Raw genomic sequence first — 23,158 nt, forward strand, 5'->3', positions numbered from 1 at the left:
TCTGGCATAAGTTTACCGACGGCTGAGAGGTACTTGCAGTTTCCATCATCAAGTTGATGAAAATCTTATTCATTACCCTAATGATGGAGGAAATAAGTACATCTGAAACACTTCTAACCTTCTATCAGACTACACATTACATCACCTTGAAGCTAATTCTATTCTAGGTTGGTGATCCATGCATACAAGGCATTTCCAAAGTCATGCATTCATTAAATTTGCTATGCATGTCTTTTGTTGCACTATTAAAAAACTAATAGTCCAGTAACACTCCTACATTTACATCAGGTTCAAATCAAATTTTATTGATGTTCTCAAAAAAATAAAATTCGTGCATACAAATCATTGAGATCTACAGCTATCAGTGGAGCAATTTTCTAACATGGTGAATGTTTAACAATGTAAGGAAAAATAATGTAAAACTCTATAATGTAATGACAAATAATGTGATCAGCTTTGTAACAGTAGGTTCATATCTGCAAAAATCGAACAAGATGAATGACATATGCAAATTAATAATAAAAAATTTAAATGGAACTCACTGGAGTTAACCTTTTCATCCTTGTTTTAATATGTACTCTAGAAAGTTTAATACATTATGCACTATACATAGCATGTCCCTATTTAAAGTAAATTTGTTTAATTAATACATAAGTTGGTCATTAATTTTACATAGAGTATATAATGAGATTCAGGAAGAAGGAAAATTGTGTTGGTTAATAAGATACTCTTAGGACTTAGTCTACATTTATGTAGCCCTAGATGAAAGTTCTAATGAACACAATTCAACAAACTTCTTTATAAAACTACAACAAATTTATACTTTACCTTTTATAACAACATTATACTTAATAAAATCAAATGCTGCATAAATCAGTTTCTAGTTGTTTGCATTAACAAGAGTTCCATTTACTCTGCTATGTATTTTTTGACATATGCAGCAGAACGTACAATATAGTATCCTGAATAAACAAGTTATTTTATACAAAATCACAGCCTTTTTAAATTATGTCATAGTCTTCTCCTCTCTTCCTTGAAAGGTAAATACAAATTAATAGATTAATTTTCAGTATTCATAGAATTGGCAGGATGTGACACATCCTCCAATGATACTGCATCATCACAACTAGGATCATCACTGAGAGCTTCGTATTTATCCCTTTGGATGCTTTCAGGCACGCATTCCCCAGAACCACTGCTATTATCCTCAGCTACAGCTACACCTTTCTCAAAACCATCACCACCAGAGACACTAGGTAACGTGAATAATTCAGCATCCTTCATGATACCTTCATCAGCTATACTTTCTACATCCAATCTCATATCATTTGTGACATCTAAATTCTCATCAATAAACAAAAGGTCAACATTGTCATTTTCAATGTCATCATCATAATCATCTGAACTGTCAAATGAACTGTCATCTTCACCACTCTCCCCTTCAGTATCAGGACTCTTGAAGTCATCATCATCAGTGGTAATGAATCTCACAAACCAACTACTTTCATCATCGTCAATGTCGTCGTCATCATCATCATCATACTCATCCTCTGCAAATGGCTCTGAGAATGATTCATCTGACTGACCATCACAGCCACGAACACAGTCAACAGTCTCAAAATTATGAAGGATTGCTCCAAGTTGCAGTCGAGTAGCTTCTATTTCAAACCTTGATATTAATGAGGGGGGAAGATTCAATAGCTCTTGAACTAATTTGATCATGGCTGTCTTATCAAACTCCATTACCACATCCCACTGTGTAATGTTTTCCACATCTTCCACTACAATATTCTCTGAAGATCCAGCTTCATCAGAATCTTTCTTTTCATTTTCATCCCAGTTCTCAGGTATCTTCTTTTCTTTCTGGACAATTAACTTCTTGCCTTTAAGTTTTGCTATAAGTTCCATGGATTTACCTAAAACAAAGATAAAATAATCCCATTTATTATCCATGAAGAAGAGTCCTAGAAAACTTGCTATGGCTTAGCTGATCAAGAAATTTTCCACCTATTATGCAACATGAAGGTTCATCACTGCTCACAACTACAGACCACTGGACCCTGTTCTAAACCAAATGAATCCAGCCCACATCCTCACTTTTTAAGATCCAATATAATACTGTCATCCTACCCTATGCCTAGGTTCTTTTAATAAACTTTTCTATACAACGCCCACTTCCCAAAGCATGCTACACATTCTATCCATTTCTACATCCTTGATTTGATCACCCTAATAACATTTGACAAAGAGCACAAATTAAGAAGTAAATTATCCAACCTCCTATTACTTCCTCCATCTAAAATCCAAATATTCTCAGTACCCTATTTTCAAACACCCTGGATTCAAGTTATCTTTGGGTGAAAGATTTTCACACCCATATAAAATAAGTAAAGTCATAATTTTATATATTTTAATCTTAAAGTTTTTAAACAACAAGAAAATTCTGAAATGAATGGCAGCAAGTATTCTCTCAATGAAATCTGCTCTTAACTACTGTATTAACATAATTTTGATTTATTATGGATGTTCTCAAATATTTGAATTCTGACACATTTTTAAAGATATATTAGCTATATTTCTATTAAAATTTTGACTTGCATTCTGATGAAACACAAATATATACTTAATTTTCCATTCATTATTGACAATAACAAATCTCCATATAAAGAAAAATGCATACGAAAATATCTTTCATACCTCAAAAATCATTACTTACATAGGTCTGTTGTGAAAAAGATGTGGTCTATAATCTGCCGTACACAAAGCTGTTGGAGGCCTGCACTTAACTTTCCAAACATAAGTATCATAACATCCTGAGGTCTAATGGCTGACAATTGAAGTGAATCAAATGAAAAGTGTGTTTCTTCATGAATAATCGTTTCAATTTCATCCAGCACTACTTGTGGGAAGCACTCGGACACAGCTGTATTGTCTACGACAGGTGAGATAGCACATGAAAACACTTTATCCAACAAGTGAACATGAAATGAATACACATTCCTACTAAACTCAAGTTTGGACATTAGATAAACAGATCCATGTCGCACATAGGGTAACGAATCCTGTAGCAGAGGTGCTAACATAGCTGAGACTCCAGTGACAGCTCCCACTTCAGTAAACAATTTTGTAGTACCAATAATGGCACGTGGAGCATGACTGGCACCCTGATGTAATAGCTCTGTTGCTACTATGGGTGAACCAGCAAACATGGACCGCCATAAGGCAGTTTCATTAGCACAGTTTTGAGCTTGCAGTGATGAAATCTAAAAATAAAATAAAATTAAAAAAAAATCTATCAGCATGATTCCTGAATAATAATTTTGTTTCTCTAGTACTGGTACTTCAACTTCAAGGAGCAGAATAATTATTTAAAGTCTAATAGTAGCTAAGATAGTCAAGAAACACCCTGCCTTTTATAAAACCCAAAGGTTCATTATGGTGTTCACAACATCCTGTTACTGGTCTCTATTTGAACCACATAAATCAAATCTATACCCTCCCACCCTGCATCTTTAAGGAAAGATCTTCCCATATGCCTAAGTCTTCCAAATGGCCTCTTCCCTTCAAGCTTTCTGCCAAAAACTGTGTATACATTTCTAATATCCACCATGCATGGTATATTCCCCACCCATATCACTTTTCATTAATCATCCTATCATTTTATGCTATATCTGAGCTCCTGACAGCAAAACTAACTAAACTATAAACAGATATCCTGGAATCATATTTAGTGGCACAAGTTCTTGTATAATGTCACTTTAGAGATGACAGTCATGTTGCATAACAAAAACTAACATCTGGTTTCTTCTTCAAAATGTTGTAGAGGATGTCCATTGCCACATCATCATCTGAAGATGTAATAAGCTCCATTAACGGTGTTGTTCCATGAGCATTAGGCTGATTCAGGTCTCCACCTGCAATAAATATAATAAGATGCTCTTAAAATGTAAAATTAAGTAATGCTGTTAGGAGAACAATTTATCACACCATGCCATACAGCATTACACTGACCCACTAGCATTCAAAAGGTAATCCGGTTACTGTTACCTTATGACAGGTCTTCTATCAGTTATTTCTCTTTCTGAAGTGCTGCAGTGTGCAAAACCACATGCTTTTATTCTCTGTGTATAACTTCAGTCTTGTGGGCTATCTGATGATCTTCTGTTAATGTTTGAGAGCAATATCTCTCAAAACATGAATTTTTACGCAATCTGGTAAGTATATAAAAATATGTAAAGTGCAGACTGTAAAAAGCTATCCTGCTATATGCCATGTAGGTGCTCAGGGGGAGAGGTCTTGTAGCTCCTACTCATTCTCAACCTCTGCGGTGAGTGGTCAGCGTCATACCCCAGCAGCGCTTAATGTAGACTGTACAATAAAATATCTGTACTTATCAGAATAAACAGCATAGAAATGAGTGCAATAAATGCTGTAAATAAATGTCAGCTGATCTACCAACAAAAACCTGAGGCTGAACTTGATTGGGTATGGTGTGGTAAAGTGAGCACACAGGACCTAAACAACACAGATGCATAAAAAGGGAATTCTCTCTAATACATACACCATGCTCAGACAAGAAGTGACAATAATAACTGTGTCCCAAACATTATAATGGCTACAATTTTAAAGTCAAAAACCGAATTTATTGAGGCAAAGGAATATGAACAATATTCTTACGTAAATGTCACAGAGTTTGTCATTGTCAACCTTCAAAACATATGTGACCACTATTTGCTGCCCCAAGCGATAAAATAAAATTATATAATACATGTAGCACTTGTTAATAACAATATGTATTCTGGAAATAGCTGCTGCACTATGAACCTTAGGGACAAGTTCTGTCTCGGGTACATGGAAGTACATACCCCATAAAGTGGTGAAAAGATGGGACAATAATAATAATAATAGCAACAACAACAATAATAACAACAACAATAATGAAGAAGAAGGAAGATGATTTTGGAAAGGGGCCTGCCCATTCTCCATTATAACTGGTGACCATGATAAAGGTTAAACCTCAAGAACTGGCATCACGTGATATAAAAAATAAGTATCATGCTTTGCAAACTGGAATGTGATATCTGCCCATACCTGCTTCACACAGCTTCATAACCAGCTCAATGTTAGGATTAGAATGTGCCAAGATAACATGGTACAAAGTGGAACTGCACATGCTGGTAATTACATTTGGATTGCCACCGCATGCTGAAATCAGAGTTCACAATTTATCCAATGGAAAATTAAATATAAAATTGCTTTAGTGCCTACGCACAATATCACGTAAGTGTATGGTAGCATGGATACAATAATCGACATATTCTAGATCTCAACATCATCTTGATACTTGACGGGGATAAGTCATTAGCCTCACACATAAAACTAAATATCTAATGACATACCTAGGAAGACATCTAAAAGCTCCATGAGTTGTTCCTTTAACTGAACAAGAGTTAATTCTGTTTCATCGTGTAGACCAATTGTAAATAGTGGGTCAACAGAATGTCCATATAATGTTCTGAAACATAAAGAGGTCAAACACAATTCTAATCAACACTGGCCTAAATTCACTCAAAATAAAGTGATCCATAGTAATATACACACACATTCCTATAAAAATGCATAATTCAGTAGCATATTGGACTGTGCTAGAATGATTAAAAACCTGGGGTCTCGGTGTGATAGAACCTTGCCCAACATCACAGACATTGAGGAAGAAAACTTCCTTAATATGTAAATGAAGGAAGATCTAAATTTGGCAGAGGCAACACCCTATCACTAGCTGGATCTGGCCCATGTGAACTTTTACAGTTTCTTTCATCACATTATTTAATTCATGACTGCCACAAACTTTCCGCTAGAATATCAAGGTGTTCGATGTTGTAACACTACTAAACCAATATTTTTAGTAACTCATTACACTAGCCTTCATTTCAGACTCAATCTTTTAAAATATGCAATTAAATTAGTTACAGCAGCTTTTGATTTAATAAATCCATCCTGAGATATGTGTAATTTTAATTTAAAATCCAATTAAAATCTAATTTTTTAAAATAAAGGACATGTGGCATGTCATATACATAGCAAACACAAATGATGTGAGTGGTTTAAAATAACCAGACAGCATACATAACAAAACTTACACTACTGGAGGCAGAACTTAAAAGCTTTTGTAGCATGCAAGATTGATATAAATCCAACAATGGCTACTACAGTGTACAACTGTTGACAGTTGTCAAATGGCAAGTCAACTGAAGAAAATGTTTTGTGTGTTTGGGTTTCATTACGTTAACTTTGTGACAAACTTTCAACAGGATTTTTAAGGAAGTCCACAGAAATCCTCCATGTATGAATTCAATTCACATTCTTGGATTGAGTCATTATTTTACCGCCATGTCAACAATTGTGCTCCTAGTGGCAATCACTGGAGTTACATCACTTCTCCTATATGCTACATCAAATTTTACAAAATTCTCCTTCCAATTGATGTATGTTTCATTTTTGTATGGTTTAGTTTTTGTTAAATAAATATTTGAAACTGCTCAGCTCATTTGTATTCACTCTGTATATATTAAGAACAAAACCAGATGGCATGGGAAAAGACATTGTGAACAGTAGAATATCTATACTGGATCAATATATATTTATATATTACTCCCAATGAGAAGTTTGAAACAAATTCATCTTCATAGTATCAAGAATTCTTGCCTACAAAGCTAAAAAATATGGGTCCTTGTTTCAAGGATTATTCCAACCTTCTCTGCCAACTCTATAGGTTATATATAAAATGGCACAATGACTGAATGATGAATTTTTTAGGGTGTTGAACTTGGCACTCATAACTCTTCTTAAGGTACTATTCAAACACTTGCATGGTGAGATGAAGGAAACCCATAAAAACTTCTGGATAAACAATGTGGATAATTCTTTCACTCTTCACAGTCAATAAATGCAACTGGCATTTCTAACATTAAAAACACTTCATTTCTATGTGCTTAAATCCTAGAAATATACTCAATTTATTCACTTGTTTTGTGCCATGACTATCTAAATGGAATCCATTCATGCCAAAAGAACTACATTCTATTATTCCTCCTACTATTGAACAAATGACTTAGGTGTAGTGATCATACTGTACATTTTACTCATTCCACATCCTGCTTACTAGAATCTATGGGAGGCAAATATCTGTCTAACCATTCATCAATCTACCTATTTAATACACATTAAAGAAATATGTTTATTACTAACAAAGCATCAGTTTCATTTCTGTAGAGAGTATCAGCATGTTCATACAAAGACAAGACATATTCCATAGGACTACGGCTTGCTGCCATCCATTCGACTCCTGGAATTCGAAGGTTAGGATTAGCTCCTCTTTCAACCAATAATTTAGCCAAACGAAGATGACGTGGAAATTTCCTTAACTCAGCATGACTTGATAACACCAAAGTTAATGGAGTTTTCTGAAAGGGACCTGAGAAGAAAAATAAAATTACTAATTGCTCATAAACAAGTTAGCACAATTTATACACCTTGCCAATATACACAACAATACCTTCGTCTAAATAAGAAGGCGACACGTTTTCGTCAATCAGTTTTTCAGCGGTTTTGAAGTCCCCCTTTTCAATTGCAGATGAGAGAGGCGTATCATTAATGCCTAGCCGTACATGGTTTGGATTTCCACGGTAATTAGCTGTCATTTTTACTTTTCCCGCGTAGCCTTATATGGTATAGTTCTTCACACGTTCTAAACAATTAATAATAAATAGCTTAAAAACCAGAGGTATAGCATTAAAACCACAACTATAATTCTTTAAAATATATATATATATATATATATATATATATATATAAAAAAAAACGTTACGTATGTTACATATTTTGTATGACATTTCAGAGCTACAGAACACATGTAGAGGTTATGTTGTTTATAAACATGACAAGAAAAGTTTTAATGCGCTTGCTAATCCATGAAACAATAAATTAAATTAAATAACCTTCTGTTTATTAGTAATATATTTACTAACATTCATTACGATCTTGCTTTTATCTCTATTGACAAAAAACGACAAACAGATCGACTTCCTTCTTAGGTTAACACGTAACCGGCTATTTTTCCCCGAATTTCTAATTTTATCCATGTGGCCAGGCAGAGATGAAAACCCATATAGACCCATAAGTATCACCTTCATTATGGCAGAACCATGGATATTGAAAGTGAAGGGTTACCACGGCAATCATTAAAATATGCACAGAGGTACTGTCTGGTTGGACAATTGATGCTAAGAAGCAAAGCATAATTTGAAAGTGACCTATAGATACTGCATTCGACACATATGACAGACACAAAACAGGTCATCGATATTTATGACTGGATTATTTATATAAACTTGTTTCATATTCTGCACAATGCTAATAATCAAATTTTAATAAGGAAGCCGGGGAAAGGTCAGGGCAGATGTTGAACGGTTGTTCCGTCATACCTAAGCAGCATTCTTTCTGAGAACCTAATAATCACTCAGAAAGCCAATAAATTCTTCGCCTTTCATGGAACTGAATTCCCAAGAGCCCAAAACCGAGCGCTATTGTGAGCCAAATTAATTTAGTCGACATCGGCACACACTGTCTGAGATCTGTTTCAATACGTGCTATTCTTTAATATCATCTAATTTGTCCAAATAATCTCTCCATTCAAGTTCCCAAACATGCATTTTTCATCTGTGCCATGCGAGCTCTCTGAATCGATAACCACGCAACACAAAATTGTGTTAAGTATAAATGCAAATTGCATTGTCGTATGTACACAATGTGGGACGACAAAAATTCTGCCGTTCACGAAAAATATTTGTTTGCACATGCATTTATTTCATAGGCTGTTTCTTCAGGCCGAAATTACAATTATCAAAGCATGAGTTGATTTGATTTATCAGCATGGCGCGTAAATTGCAAGGTCAAGTGTTTCGGCGTGAATACCACTCTGATCGTGTATTGTTAGGAGTGAAAGTGCCTAAAAGTGTATATCTAAGTGCGAAGTTAAATTTATTTATGTGTTTTATGTTCAGTAAAATTATATCAGTTTTGCAGTGCATATTATACCAGTGCAATACGAACTTGGCTCAGCCACATGATGTGAAACCTCATCTCTTCGTACGCGAAAGTGAGTCGGTGACAGCTGTCAGGTGTAGGTGAGTTGCAAAAATACAAACAAAATAACGTTCGCATGTCTGTGTGTTTTCAATTTTGAACACAAAGAGCATGCTGACTTTTAACCTATCCGTCCTAATTCTGGATAACAGCTTACAGAACAGTTTCGGTCCCGAATGACGTTTCAAATGTTTCTTGATATTAGTTAACAGATGGCGTGAAGAGTACATTTACGGTCTCAAGTGAAGTTTGAAATGACACAGTTTCTGACTCATTGTTATAATTGTTGGTAACAGATGGCGGTAGTAATACATGTCGTGTTATCAGAGTAGTACGTCTATATGAGTAAAACATATAACAGATGGTGCTAGCAGTACATTTCTAACTGTCGAAGTTATTCGCTAGTACCAGACTGTATACAGAATACATTCAGTGACCAGTGAAAATTTATTGGCATTTTGTTAAATGATCCAACACTTGTGAGATTTTAAGTTCTCACGCTGCTGTTTGCTGATGAATTCAAACTTTCTGTTCGTAAGAGCGTCGGTGGAAAAAGTTCGTGTATCTTACACCAACTGGTGGGCAACAAGCACGGAGCTCCTTAACATGTAAACATATGGGCCTACGCCCACAGCTAATAACTGTAAAGATAGCTAATGACTGGTTTTAAAATATGATAACGTTCCAGTGACTGAGAATATCGGAAATGAATAAAAACTCCCCTGACGAAATTAAGAGCAGGTTAAATTTTTACTACCCAGTTAAAAATCGTATATGTTCCTCCATCTTACCTGTAAGCGTAAAGATTGAAATTGGCTATGAATAACTATAATGTTATCTGTTCTTTCATATGAACGTGGATTTTCGACAAATAACGTGTGGCTTCAGTGCCTCATTGCCCTGATGATGGACGTAGCAAGTATAACTGAAACGTCGGTAAACTTATACCAGATTACACCGCGCTACAACCCAGAAAACAGCCATTTCGTGCTCGCCGCCGTGAGAACCTAAAATCCTACAGGCGATGAATATTCGTTTGTATAAAAATACGAGAATTTTATGAGATTTTCAAGGGAAAAACCTTTCTTCACTCAGCTGTCAGATGCTTAACGTAATGAAACGTGATACGGTGGTGTTAATACAGATCCAAATTATAAGTCATAATCACGAAAAGTCTGAAGTAAGTGTTCGCGTGTTAACGTTGATATTTTAAGTTTTTCGCAGTAACAAAGTTCACCTGCACTGACACTTCCAAGAACAAGTGACGAATGTTAACCCATTGACTGCCGATCGCTAACTTTCTCCTGTTATTTAATTTCATTAATAATAATTAATGATTGAATTAGCTGTGTTTCTAGATGTCAGTAAATTAGAAAATAAATTGAGCCTACTGGTAAAGATTCATTGTTAATGTGACAACTGCCTTCAATGCAGAGTTTTGAGTAGAAATCGTATAATTTTTAACTGTGGTCGCTTGTTCTGTGTTTATAACTTACAGTGAAGTATGCTTATACAGACCTTGAGCGATTTTAGATTAAACAATGTTAGCTAGGCTTATAATAATTTAAGTAAATAAATAAATAACATACACGCAAGCAGACAAATAAGCAACTAAGTTATCCGGAGATTTAGGCTGTGGATCAGGCTATTAAAATGGAAACGTGCCTGTTACTCGTTCTACTGTTTTTTCCGTCCTGTTAGCCTCTACATATGCGTCCTTCGTGTTACGGTAGACAGAAACTTGTGACCTACGCCTCGTGAACAACAATTTTTTATTGACAGACAGTTGGTCTATCTGGTGTATTGATCTTAGCGTATTAAATTATATTTACTTTAGTGATAAGATATGACAGTGAATATTTCAATCACAGTGACATACTTTGTAGCCTAATCACTTTACGTGATTTGATTCATTATTGTGCTACCTGTTAGAGCGGTAACAAAGAATGTAGAACGCAATTGTTGAACATTTCAAAGTTGAAATATATGAGTCGCTTAACTTAGAACAGAAGAATGATCTGTCTTGTACTGTTAGTGTTTCTGAATTTGCTGTCTCGACATGTTTTATCAAGTAAGTACGCAATAGGTTACGTAGTTTTGTGATAAACAAGATCAATTGCTATTTAGGTTTGTATGGAAATAGATTAATCAGCACTATAAGTTACCGGCATATTTTTGTATTGAAGTCTTCAAAGGCAATCAGTCACGTGTAAAATATAAAATTATACGCTGGTTTTATGGCATATAGGATTATGAAATACGTTTATTTATGCTTTGCGCTACGTGTTGTAAAGAACCGAGATAAATTATTAGTTGCCGACATTATCGTATTATTAAAATATATGTGTCTTATTGTTTTGTTGTTCTTATTGTAACATCACTGCCACCGGGTATAAACCCATTTGCAGTTAATAATAAATAATAATAATACTATATGAGAGCCTAGCCTGACCTGATATAAATACACACCAAATTATTGTTGCATTGCACAACTATTCTGAGCAGAACATATAATTTGTCGAGTTAAGGTGGGTTGAAAATAAATATTATATTTTATGATAAAGATAGATAATTTCTGGGTTGTAGCTCTTTGTAGTCTTGCGCTACAAATCAGAAGACAGGGATCTTCGTACTTACCCCCGTGAGAACCTCAAATCGTAAATATTTAGGCCTCAGAAGTCATTAATTTCACTTACTAATGCGTTCGTATTGGGTTTCGGTGCAGAAAGTGTCTGCCGCCAGGAGCAGCTTGGTTCAATGGTGTTAATAAAATGCCCGCCGGAAGATCAGCAACTTCTGAGCTATTGTTGTAATGACAATGGTAAAATTGTATGCTGTTCAGAAGAAGATTTTATCCACCGAGAAGATGGACAAAGGTATAGAGCTCGCTCTTCTCCATCATTATCGTTATCGAAATGTGCTTTAATCTAATAGTTTAAATCTCATCTGATGAGTGACTAGACTATAATTGCACTGCTCTGCGCGGAAATGTGGAGGCAAAGCTCAACGAATATAGACATCAGTTTTATGTGGTCGTGGCTCCAGTTACTTCATTTCTGGTGAAAGAAGTCTAAGTAGGCAGGCAGCCGGATCCCTGAGTCTGTCAGGAGATGGTGACGGGAGAAATTACGACCCCTGCTGGGAGTCGAACACCGACACTTTATTGGTTTAACTATCTAGGTTTTATAGGCAATACAGTGGATATTCAAATTAAATTGGGTTAAAATTCCTTATATATTGGTAAAATTGTGTTCAGATTATCAGCCTCACTCGCATACGTGCCAAGGCGCCGATAGAAATAATAGCAAATTTTGTACGAGACTTTCACATACAATCGACTTCATTTCAGTGAGAACAGAATTAACGCCTAATGGGACGAGTTAAATGCGGTGGACAATATTTGAAAGTAAATCCTAGTCTACGGACACTTTGATTTGGCTAAAAACTCTGTGGTTTTATATGTTATTTTACCAGTATGTAAACTCATGATCTGCCTTCCGTAAACACTTTACAAACAAATTACTCTTCTGCGAAGTCCACCATGTTATAGTTGCGTCGTTAAACCTGTGGTCGTATTATTTTGTTTCAGTGTCGAGGCAGTCACATTGCTTGCAGTTTCTGGATTTATTACGATACTTATAGTCACTATCCTTTGCTATGTTCGCTGGCACAGCAGGTTCCTAAAATCCGACTCTTCCGAATTCTCTCATACTGCTAAGAATTTGGAGACTGTCACTGCACAGCAAAATGAGCATCAAGGAACTCTGCCACCCCAGGCTACTTTTAAGAGGTACGCGTGCTTATCAGAGTCTGAGAACCTTGGACTGTCATTGGCCCCTAATACGAATTTTCGTATGTCTGTAAGGAAAACCATTTTAAAGCTCGTTTCATGAGAGTGCTGTTAGCTGTATGAATATGTATGCTCGTCTTTATATGTGCGTCAGCCTGATTCCCCACGAACGGATTTTGGTTAAATTTGGGATTTGCAATTCTTATTCAAAGTCGACCCTACATGTAAAAAAGAGGACTGCCACTTATTCATTCTGTGACATGAACATTTACAGACAGTGGAAAGAACATTGAAATTCTGTACGCATTGGGCCTATATATAGGCTAACAAATTTTCTCTCGAATTAAACAATAAACATTTTCATGTTTTGCACTTTGATTAGTTCTATACGGCTACTTTTAACATTTCCCACAGTTATTTAAGCGATTTATATTTGAGGATTATTGGCTTGTGACTGCATTTTCTAACTGAACAGAGCGTTGTGAATGATAAATGCAAAAACATGAGGAGGTAAGCGGTCTTGGCCTATTTTAAAGTAAAACCCACTCTTTCACAATCTTTATTCAGGAAGGAACCGGTGAAAACGACGAAAGCACTCAATCAGGAGAACCGGTACTCTGGCCGGGATTCGAACCCGGGACGTCCCGAATACGAAGCAGGAATACTGACCACTCGTGACATAATTTTCGGTCAGACGATAGATAACGGTTTATAATTTTGGGAATAAGGGAATTATTCTTGAAGCCATAGTTTATTTTGCTCGCTGTCTGTCACAGTCCTGTCTTTGTCCTAATAGGCTTGTAGTCAGAAAAGTTCATAGGCCACATTCGTAGAAAACCCAACATAACTTTACTTTTTTAAGGAAGTCTTAACTTACTATAACACCCTATCATTCACTGAATCTCAGTTCATGTGATAGCTCCCAGACGATAGTAGCTTACAGTAGTTTTAAAGTTGATGTTGCTACGTAGTCTAACTCTAGTAGAGTTACTACACACTGTCATTGCACCTAGAGGGTGCATGTGACATTATCAATCGGAGACTGCGCTAATGGGGAAAGATAACACTCTTTTGGACTGTTGGAGTTGAAGATGCTGTGATGGTTACAATAGAAGTGATAGCTCACTTTAGGCTTAATTATGTGCACGTATACGGTCACTTGGAACGTTTTCTGGCGGGCCTTTGTAGCACATTAATCAGCTTACGCTATTAAAATGCAATTGTCTCGGATTTAAAGTTTATTAAAATAGTCGAAGACAACCTAAAGACCACTTCAGTAAGAACTTCAACGTTCTTAACAGTTGTATGAAAGACTGATTGTCTTGGTTTAATCTAAATAAATTTGTTGTGTGGGAAACAAATATAGTAACTGTTTAGTATTAATGTCTGAAGAATGAAAAAGTTTCTTATTTGTGTTTTTATAAATCCATAACTGCTTTTTTACATTTTCTAGGACAATACCTTCCTGCCGCTACGCTGAAGTTCTGAAATCAATTTTAAACGAAGATAAGGAAGAGATATTCTTTCCAAAAAAGAATGATCGAAAGTAGTTAACGAGTTTTTTAAATAAAGAAATTAGCATTTCAATACTATGTAACACTAATTTTATGTAGCTCAATTACAGGAAGGTAAGGGAATTCATGGTATAATAATAAAGAGCAATACATTTATTTTTAATGTGAGAAATGTATTCCTGCAGAACGTATTTGAAAGACGTTGCATAAAAGATTAATTGCCTCGAGACTTGTAATAACATTGATATTTTAAGAATGTTTATATTTTCTGTGACGCATCTTAATTTCGATAAGACGAAGACTAAAAACAAATTGTTCAGCTTAATTCTACATTTTCATCTTCGTGAGAACCTCAGATCTTGAAAAACTTATTCAAACATTCATTTTTCTTTAGCTTGTTTCAAGATGACCACGCAGCGAATTGTCTACATGGTCTGTTCCCTCCCACTGCCAAGGGGGCTTCCATTTAATTTGGAAAATACTGAACTTCAGGTAACGCGATAGGCAGGCGACGGGGACGGATTAAATCGCAATTAGATAGGTCGCTTGGACTCGATAATGAGTAGAGTTGAAGAAAGGGACAATTGAATAAAAATTTACTTGGATATTATCCATCGTCTAGTAAATATAAAACGTAAAACGAACGTTTCGGAGATGGGACTCTATCTCCGTCTTCAGGTTCCTACACAGTTGGGCCCACTAGATAGAGCTAATCCCTATCTCCGGACCTTACTAGACGATGGATAATATCCAAGTAAATTTTTATTCAATTGCCTCTTCACCATCGTCAAGAAGTTTTGGATTTGAAGAAAGGGAGTTGAAGAGGAATACTGATTGGCTAACAGTAAGACGAAGGGAAATTCGTTCTAGCCAGCATGGCCTCTGACAATTCCAAAAACGATGACAACAAAGTTTCCCACATAATTTGCTATCGAAATACATTATTAATTGATGGAGAGTCGGTATATGCTTGCTAGCATTCAGCCATGTATCCTGCGTGAAACATGAAGATTAATATGCGAAACAATTGTGCCGTCCGGGAAAGATGTAGGCGGCGCGAAGGGTACTGCACTACTGTCAGACGGGAACAGGGTAGTACATCTGATTTAGATGTTTGGGTATACATTGTTTGAGAGGGACAAATGTATGATTTACCAAATACTGTACCGATATACTCGGTGCGAGTGATTAGATGTAAAATCAGTAGACCGCCTGCATCAAACATGTTTAGACTACACGCACCAGGTTGCTGTAGGAGAAGTTGTCGCACGAGTACGGCGACCTGAGATGTTGTAATGAAGTAGAATCGCTTTTGAGTTCTGTGGTGTGTCGTACTTCGAAAAGGTACTTTCTTTAACAATGCTGCCAGTAGCATCAAATGATAGGATGATTTACTAATAATGAAATGGGAAGTCTATGGAAGGACGCAGTCTTGCTCTAATATGAAGTACTATCCCAACGTTTGCCTGGACGGACTGGAGAGCAGTGTGAGAAACCTCAGTCAGTGCAGCCAGTCTCAGGGCGGAGACATGGTTTAAAATAATAAATACATAAAATTGAAAACTTAGAGATTTGAAGTTGTAACGGCGGTGACGATAATGATGATATTAGTCTGAGTTTAGCGCCATGTTGACTATTCGGTAGATGCCTGCATTTCGAAGAAGTGACTTTAGCATTTACCGACCAGTCAACATGGCGCCAAAACCAGTAGAGCATAATTAATTCTAGTGCAATTCCTTAAAAGAATGTTTCGCAAATTAGGAGTTGTGTTGAGTAAAGTGACTATATACGTTATGGATGTTTTGAGTTTGATACCGGATAGGGACAAAGATTATTCACGTAGCCATCACATCCTAACAGTTTCTTTTATCGTTACATATGGTTTCCGAAACACCAAGAATGAAATAAAATAAACTACAAGTTTGCTAATTGCTTTGTATGGGCGTGAAACATGTCTCTTACTCTGATAAAAGAACATAAGCTTATCACAATTTCCTGAATACAGAGTTTATTTGAATAAAACCACGTGGGGCAATTTGGGATATTACATGGCACCAAACTTTGTAATATACAAGCTAAGGTTAGTTAATTAATGTATGCCACGGTAGGTTGGATATATGGCTTGAATGAGGAGATAAGAAATGTGAAAATAATTTTGATCGAAAAACATCTTGGAAAATCAAGGGCATGGAAGAGTTTAGGGGAACTTTTATGATAGTGGACAATGAGTGCAACTGTCTCAAGTTCTTTTCCAGTAGTTAACTTTGGTATAAGCTGGTTTAAACATTACGGATTCTGCCACTAGAAGAAAGTTGTTATGGTAGATTATATCTCTGAGTAGCATATGAGAGTTTAAGTAGGCCTGCACATAAGAGGAGTAAGTTTTAGTGACATTCCATAAGACAGGCTAGTATAAAGTGTAAGTGCAAATTACAGATTTGACAAAGCTTAAATAAATTTCGTGTCCTTTAATGCGCCCAATCAATAGGACCGTAACACGTGAGTTGGTGACACACTGTTCTCGGCTGATAGCCTACTGGGTACTGTTTTTTAAATTGTATTTTGATATCTGAAATTAATAGGCCATACGTACTAGTTTAAAGGTGGTTGCAAGTAATTACAGAAATTAATTATATGTACATTAGTTTTTAGTGAAACGTAATTGATAATTTTTCCTTCTTTGCGTGTTTCATTTATATAAAGAACCAGATGTCAGTGACATCTCATATCATGTTCATGCAATTACTTCCGCATTTCTACAGACACTCCAATTGTCTTATAAATTAAACAGAGTAGGCAGTAACTGTGTTCACTTCACAACTGTGTAATAAGGATTTTAACTTCTACGTTATTGTGAACGTAAGTCTTACATAAGCCTGTAAAGATAAATATTGTTGTGATGAAACCGAGGGGAAGAGAAACAGTGTATTCGCTTCACTTCTATAAGCTCTCATTCTTGATACCACTTCGCCTTATTGCGATAAATATCCCAGCGTCGTAATATCTCGTATTGTGTGAACTCAAATAGCAAACACCTCTATCCATAGATGCTCGGAAAGCTACAGAATATCACTTGCGTTTCTGCTGACGGAACATTGACAAATAGTATTTAGTTGATTGAAATATTTGAATGTTGACTTGGTTTGGTGTAATTATAGTAAGGGCTCATGTCCTAGTAGGGCGGTGGATTCGGATTGTATGGGGGCTGTACCTCTGAAGCGCCTGTAATCATAAAAGAAGATGTTTTTATCAACCTTGGGATTAGATAATGCGTTGTATTGACTTAGGATATTATAAACACTCTGAAACAATATTGTTAATAGGCATGTAAATCATATTCACGATAAAGCCGGGAGAGAGAGAGAGAGAGAGAGAGAGAGCAGAACTCAAGAATTACATTCTCTCGTTCTGAACCTTCCTTCACTTGCCTTTTTCATAAAGTCTAAACACTTATATAAGTTTAAACACATACATACGCAGTTCTGCCAATTGTTTCCTGTAAGTGAGAAATTGGCTCTCTGAGATTGAAATAAGCACAGGTATTCCTTCTATATGAAAAAAGTTGTGGAAATATATTAAGTGACGAGAAGAGATGTTAATTAGGAAGGGAATAACAGAAGCTACACAAGAAGACAGTTTATAATATGTACTTTTCGTACAATATGCTGTTATTAAATTCTTTAAATAACTTACATTTATACAGATGGAACATTTAGTGGACTGTTGAAGCGGAACTTAAGGAGTGCACAGGTTTATTTGAGAAGACTGACGGAAAGACACAAACTGGGGGACAGCCACGCAGATGGGTGGATGAAGGTATAATTAAATTGAATTCATGTATTAGAAGAAGGAAGATGCGATTTAATGGCAACTGAAGAACCGCCTCGTTCCGTACTCAGGGATATCGGTTCGACCCCTATTCACCACTGAGGGAAGGCACTTTAACACAAGATTTTTACTTTTAAAATATGAAGTAACGTTTTGATTTGATTTAGCGTTATTCTGATTTGTGTCAGTATTGTTTTATTTTGTGATGAAGATATTTTTATCTGGGAGATGTGAAGTAACAGAGGAGTAGAAAACATTGCACGATAACAATCTTAATAATGTTACTTTTCGCTTAATATCAGATTAATTGAAACCAGAAGGAAATATTGGGTGTGGTATGTAGCAATACGTGGAGACAATTAAGAAACTATACACAATTTTGATTGGAAAACTTCAAGAGAGCAGACGTAGAATTAAATGGGAAAGTAAAGTCAAAGTAACTGGATTCAACTGTTCCATTATAGGATCCAATTTCGGGTGTATGTGAAACCTGGGATGAAAGTTAGGGCTTTATAAAGGCACGAAATCTCATCAACTGCATAACTGTAAGTAGATTTCTCAGTGAAGGCTGCAATTACACAATGGAGTTAGTCAATAACATTACCTGTAGTGTGGCCGGTCTCAGAGTATTGTTTATATTCTGGAACGGTGTTATAGTACGGCTCATTTGCTGGCTGTATCTGTGGCTGAATTTGACCTGAAATAAACGCAGAGAATTTGTTCATCAGCTGAGTGACTACAGATTTTTAAAGGAAGACTCTAGTTAGATCTCTTGGGGTTAGTATCATTACCTGTAGTGTGGCCGGTCTCAGGGTATTGTTTGTATTCTGGAGCCATGTTGTAGTATGGTTCATTTGCTGGCTGTATCTGTGGCTGAACTTGACCTGAAATAAACGCAGAGAATTTGTTCATCAGCTGAGTAACTACAGATTTTTAATGGAAGACTCTATCTTCAGAACGGAATTTACTTTTGCACTTCGCACATTGTCTTAAAGTCTTAATTCTTTGAAGCATGAAGTTATTAACATAGAATTTAAAAGTAAGTTGTTATCCCAAAGAAAACACAACTCGACTCCGTTACGATCAGTTGATTAATGCTGTTTCAGAAAGTAATCGCTGTTTACTCTGAGAACCATACGCCAACCATAAATACACTCTGTGGGCACAAAGTGGGTGGCACATGCAGTTTACGCTGTACTTTTAAAAGTACAGTGTGTGTCAATATGTGTTTGCAATGTGTGAAGCAGAGGGACCTACATGTCTTAGTTCTTACCGGGTGAATAGAAGCCGCCAGGATACGAAGACTGCAATGGTGGCTGGAGGTTTGATTGCTGTGGGTAAGCTGGGACGGGCTGCTGCTGCTGCTGCGTTGTGGCTGAAATAAACAGTAAAAATATTCAAAATGCCGACCAGAGGGGCCCTGCGATCTTAAGGAGCATACCATCTCGAAGCACTGAAACGCTTCCGTCGTGGATTCGAATTCCGCTCAGTGCTCTTGTGTAAGTTTCTGTGTTCTGTTGGTCTTTGCAGACAGAGACCCTGGGCTATGGTATAAGAACCTATTGTGGAATACCGCTATACTGAGGAAACAAAGTGTTACATCACTCAAATGAACTGCCACGTAGATTCTTGGGTTGAATGACGTTGAATTTAAGTAGTGCTTGCTCGAACAGTTTTGGTCTTTGTTGATAGTTTTTGAGGGAAAGTTTGTTGCCCAGGGAAGACATTTCATGCAAGAAGCTAGGTCATACAAAAAGTCCAGAAGCAGAAAATGTTTGAAAGTTATTTATGCGGATAATGTGATAAGAAACAACACGGCCCGTTTCTCAGTTTAAAGCGGCCTTGATTTCCATAAAATTAGAATATGAGTTTTGTCGACGTTGGCCTTCTGGGCAGTAAGGTCGTTTGGACTTTTAGGTAGGTACCAATATTTCGGGGAAACATGCTGTCTCCACCTTCAGACTCGAAGATAGCGTTACTACCAAGAAGGCCAAAATCGATATTTTCACCGCTTTGAAGACCTCAAATATCAGTAGGAGTTTTGTTTTTCGAGGTATGCCTTATTAGGTACCACTTTCTTCAGTGGACGAACGTTGTGTATTTCGAATATGTAGACTTTATTTTAAATTTCAGACTCACGGCTTAGGATGTACAGATGTTCTAGCTTATTATAACTTTTAAAACCAAATGTTGTCACGTATATATGCTGCCTTTCTACAGTACAGCATTGGTAGGCATATTACATATACATCTTTCCTCTAAATATGGTTACAAGTGTTTTGTAAAAGGGTTAATGCAATGTACTTACTATATAACACTAATTCGTGTTCTGTACAAGTTGGAGTTGCATACCCTTGCCGTAATTTTATCGTATAATCGGAAACGGCATAACATATTTATTTTGTGCATACTTACTGGTGCCGTAAACTACCCCTTTCTTCTGCCGGTGTCTGTAAGCTGGACAAAAGGAGCAAAACAGGCAGCTCGCTATTAAGACACCGATTGCAACCAGGATTCCGACAACGATTGCGATGATTGTATAAAGCCTGCGTCAGAAATACAACACGAAGTGTTGTTGTTAGTGACAGGTTCCTGAAATGTTCTTGTTAACATTTCAAAGTATTTACTGCTTAATGACTGAAACAAGGAATGCTTTTTGTAATATCATAACTACTTTTATCAAGGCGTGCTGGAATTTTGTGATCTGAATCATACATTTTTTAGGCTTATGAAAATGGAGAAATCGTAGCTTGCAACAAAAGCCTTAAGCACACATGATTTTGTAAATACCAAGTAAAGAAATTAATTTAGTCATAAATTTATGTACAAAATGTGTATGAATGTCACAGAATAAAATGTAAAACACAGGAATTTGATATAAGGCAAGTTTTTTCAACCTTTACGAACTTGGGGCAGCATAAATATTTTCTTATGACTCGCGAGCCGCCGGGTTATAAGTGACAACAGTTTAATGAATCTCCATGGTAGCTTATTAAGAATGTTACTAATTTACTATCGCGGACAGATTAACATAAGAATGTATTCAGTTATTTTCTTTAACGTATGTCTTGACTTCTTATTCCCATGTATTATTCACTTAAAATTATTATTTAATGTAAGCTATAACATTTGTTAATAAAAATGAACCCAGATACCTCAAAATAAATTAGAACCTGGCAGGTTGAAAGCCCCTGCTATAATGTAATCAGTTTATTTCCAAATATTTAAATACATAAGTAGTAAAAGTGGGCTCTATGTTAAAGTAACTCTTTCTGTGCTGAGTTTAATTTAGAAAACAAAATGACTTTTTTACGTGTGTATTTCCATGCAGTTTCTAGGTATACACGTAATGGTCTCCTGGCAGAAGAACCAACTGTACTTTCTAGTTTAGATATGGGATGGAAATGAGTTGCATATTGATAGGAACGTGGACGGGAGTAATGGTGGACTGACAACTAAGTACTTTAGATATATTAGCCAATTTTTTCTGTGGGAGCTGAGTTGATAAAATATTGAAAGGGGTTTTCCGATATTACAGTGATTTTAAAGATAAGATAAACATCTTGGTAATTCAACTCCAAGGCACCAGGTTCAAAACAGATTCAACTGGATGAGATTAGGAGATCAGGACAGTGTCCAATTTCATGTTTGTTTTAAATGTTTTGTGAACCTTAAAGTTTCATAAAGGCAGTTATTGATCAACTGAATAAGAGCCAGATTTGCAAGAAACGTTTTTTACCATTGAGTTCTTATGTGGGTTAAAATATTTGCATACCATTTTTCAGCGAGTTCTGCCGCATCTTCAGGGTCGTAATCGCGGGCGCATGGAGCTCCTCCGTCTTCGTCTGCATTTTGTAGAAAATTGGGAAAAGTGACAAGCGTTTAACGAATTAGTTCGAGATTTAGAAACAAATACAATTCATCATCATCTATGGTACTTCGGCTCCATTTTCGGGCCATGACCTCCCCTACAAATACAATTACAGTTACTAATTTTTCATGACTTTTTAGCGCCAAGAATACTTTTGTATGTTTTATATATATCTGAGTTTACAAAACTTCAGCAAACATGAAGTCTGATTACCGATATTTAGATGAGACGAATTTATATTTACCAAAAAATTGTCATTACGAACACATTTTATTTAATTAAATAGTTAGTTAGTAGTAGAGTCAATAGCAACATAACTCCTAATTGTAAACAGCCTCTTATTCTTATATAGTTTGAAGAAACCTAGAAACACACGTTCAATTAAGATTATAGAATCTGTAAGGGAAATATTTTATCAATGCAATAAGCGTAACCATGAAATTACAACAAGAATCGGGTTTAAAATTTGTTAACCACTCAACATGTTTCAACCTTTAAAATGTCATTCTGAGGGATAACACCCACCTTCGTATTGCAGCACAAGCAACTGAGGGTTTGAACGATGTTCTTGCGTTATAATGCGTGAGTGGGTGTCAGCCCTGAGGATGGTTTTTTAATGGCCAACGTATGTTGGATCGTCATAAATCGTAAGTTCAGTTCCTGCTGTAATTTGATGAGTAACCGCCCTGATAATGGAGGCAGCAAGGACCTCTGAAACGTCGGTAAACTTCTACCAGACTACGTGGCGCTACAGCCTAGAAGAAGTGTTTCACTTGTTGGCTTTAAAATGCTGCGATTTAGTTCGTTATCCTGTTATAACATAAATGATTAATTTTTACCTTTGCAGTTGATTCCTTGACGATCAGCGGCTCCAACAAGGGTAACATAAGCAACCACTAGAATTAGTACACAACTTTTATTCATTCTGTTCGCGTTGTAGTCCGTGGAGAATAATTGTTACCGAAAGATTGGCAACAACTGAACGAGTTTTTCAAATACCTTGTTATCTGG

The 23,158-nt window shown here is 36.2% G+C and overlaps 3 protein-coding genes across 10 annotated transcripts; 1 reads left to right on the forward strand and 2 right to left on the reverse strand.

Moving 5' to 3' along the window:
• Nucleotides 1-284: 284 nt before the first annotated feature.
• LOC110835799 (uncharacterized) lies at nucleotides 285-8,212 on the reverse strand. 5 transcript variants are annotated; one of them, XM_022076386.2, is made up of 8 exons: nucleotides 8,028-8,212; nucleotides 7,556-7,747; nucleotides 7,294-7,474; nucleotides 5,400-5,515; nucleotides 5,092-5,205; nucleotides 3,796-3,914; nucleotides 2,717-3,263; nucleotides 285-1,916 (listed from the first exon to the last, which is right to left on the reverse strand). In XM_022076386.2, exons 2-8 carry the CDS (start codon nucleotides 7,698-7,700, stop codon nucleotides 1,060-1,062), a joined length of 2,079 nt encoding a protein of 692 aa, XP_021932078.1. In that variant the 5' UTR covers nucleotides 7,701-7,747; nucleotides 8,028-8,212; the 3' UTR covers nucleotides 285-1,059. The 5 variants fall into 5 exon arrangements, with proteins under 5 accessions (XP_021932078.1, XP_021932076.1, XP_021932077.1 ...); XM_022076384.2 differs by having other exon boundaries at nucleotides 7,249-7,474; nucleotides 8,028-8,211; XM_022076385.2 differs by having other exon boundaries at nucleotides 7,249-7,474; nucleotides 7,998-8,211.
• Nucleotides 8,213-8,941: 729 nt separating this feature from the next.
• Nucleotides 8,942-14,677, forward strand: LOC110835775 (uncharacterized). 4 transcript variants are annotated; one of them, XM_022076335.2, is made up of 4 exons: nucleotides 8,942-9,185; nucleotides 11,870-12,020; nucleotides 12,734-12,934; nucleotides 14,388-14,677. In XM_022076335.2, the coding sequence occupies exons 2-4, from the start codon at nucleotides 11,902-11,904 to the stop codon at nucleotides 14,482-14,484; spliced, it is 417 nt and encodes a 138-aa protein (XP_021932027.1). In that variant the 5' UTR covers nucleotides 8,942-9,185; nucleotides 11,870-11,901; the 3' UTR covers nucleotides 14,485-14,677. The 4 variants fall into 4 exon arrangements, with proteins under 4 accessions (XP_021932027.1, XP_021932025.1, XP_021932028.1 ...); XM_022076336.2 differs by lacking the exon at nucleotides 8,942-9,185 and adding an exon at nucleotides 9,558-9,752; XM_022076332.2 differs by lacking the exon at nucleotides 8,942-9,185 and adding an exon at nucleotides 11,041-11,215.
• Nucleotides 14,678-16,439: 1,762 nt separating this feature from the next.
• Nucleotides 16,440-23,158, reverse strand: LOC110835773 (uncharacterized). The gene is made up of 7 exons (XM_022076329.2): nucleotides 22,987-23,158; nucleotides 22,052-22,121; nucleotides 20,692-20,822; nucleotides 19,550-19,651; nucleotides 19,068-19,160; nucleotides 18,881-18,973; nucleotides 16,440-17,670 (listed from the first exon to the last, which is right to left on the reverse strand). Exons 1-7 carry the CDS (start codon nucleotides 23,069-23,071, stop codon nucleotides 17,621-17,623), a joined length of 624 nt encoding a protein of 207 aa, XP_021932021.1. The 5' UTR covers nucleotides 23,072-23,158; the 3' UTR covers nucleotides 16,440-17,620.

Source organism: Zootermopsis nevadensis, unplaced genomic scaffold, assembly GCF_977971745.1.
Source record: "Zootermopsis nevadensis isolate Lab colony 2312 unplaced genomic scaffold, Znev_1.0 Znev_ptg000029l, whole genome shotgun sequence".
NCBI classification, from domain to species: domain Eukaryota; kingdom Metazoa; phylum Arthropoda; class Insecta; order Blattodea; family Termopsidae; genus Zootermopsis; species Zootermopsis nevadensis.

What these genes read in the sequence shown, in the direction of transcription:
- LOC110835799 (XM_022076384.2), bottom strand. Translation starts at nt 7,700, where the DNA reads ATGACAGCTAATTACCGTGGAAATCCAAACCATGTACGGCTAGGCATT. An exon ending in AGAAATGAAACTGATGCTTT is followed by an intron (nt 5,516 to 7,248) that starts GTTAGTAATAAA and finishes TTTATGTTTCAG; the next exon opens with AACATTATATGGACATTCTG. An exon ending in TTTTGAAGAAGAAACCAGAT is followed by an intron (nt 3,264 to 3,795) that starts GTTAGTTTTTGT and finishes TTTTATTTTTAG; the next exon opens with ATTTCATCACTGCAAGCTCA.
- LOC110835775 (XM_022076332.2), top strand. Translation starts at nt 11,158, where the DNA reads ATGATCTGTCTTGTACTGTTAGTGTTTCTGAATTTGCTGTCTCGACAT. An exon ending in GTCTCGACATGTTTTATCAA is followed by an intron (nt 11,216 to 11,869) that starts GTAAGTACGCAA and finishes GTTTCGGTGCAG; the next exon opens with AAAGTGTCTGCCGCCAGGAG. An exon ending in CACCGAGAAGATGGACAAAG is followed by an intron (nt 12,021 to 12,733) that starts GTATAGAGCTCG and finishes ATTTTGTTTCAG; the next exon opens with TGTCGAGGCAGTCACATTGC.
- LOC110835773 (XM_022076329.2), bottom strand. Translation starts at nt 23,071, where the DNA reads ATGAATAAAAGTTGTGTACTAATTCTAGTGGTTGCTTATGTTACCCTT. An exon ending in GCAGAACTCGCTGAAAAATG is followed by an intron (nt 20,823 to 22,051) that starts GTATGCAAATAT and finishes TTTCTGACGCAG; the next exon opens with GCTTTATACAATCATCGCAA. An exon ending in TGGCGGCTTCTATTCACCCG is followed by an intron (nt 19,161 to 19,549) that starts GTAAGAACTAAG and finishes CGTTTATTTCAG; the next exon opens with GTCAAGTTCAGCCACAGATA.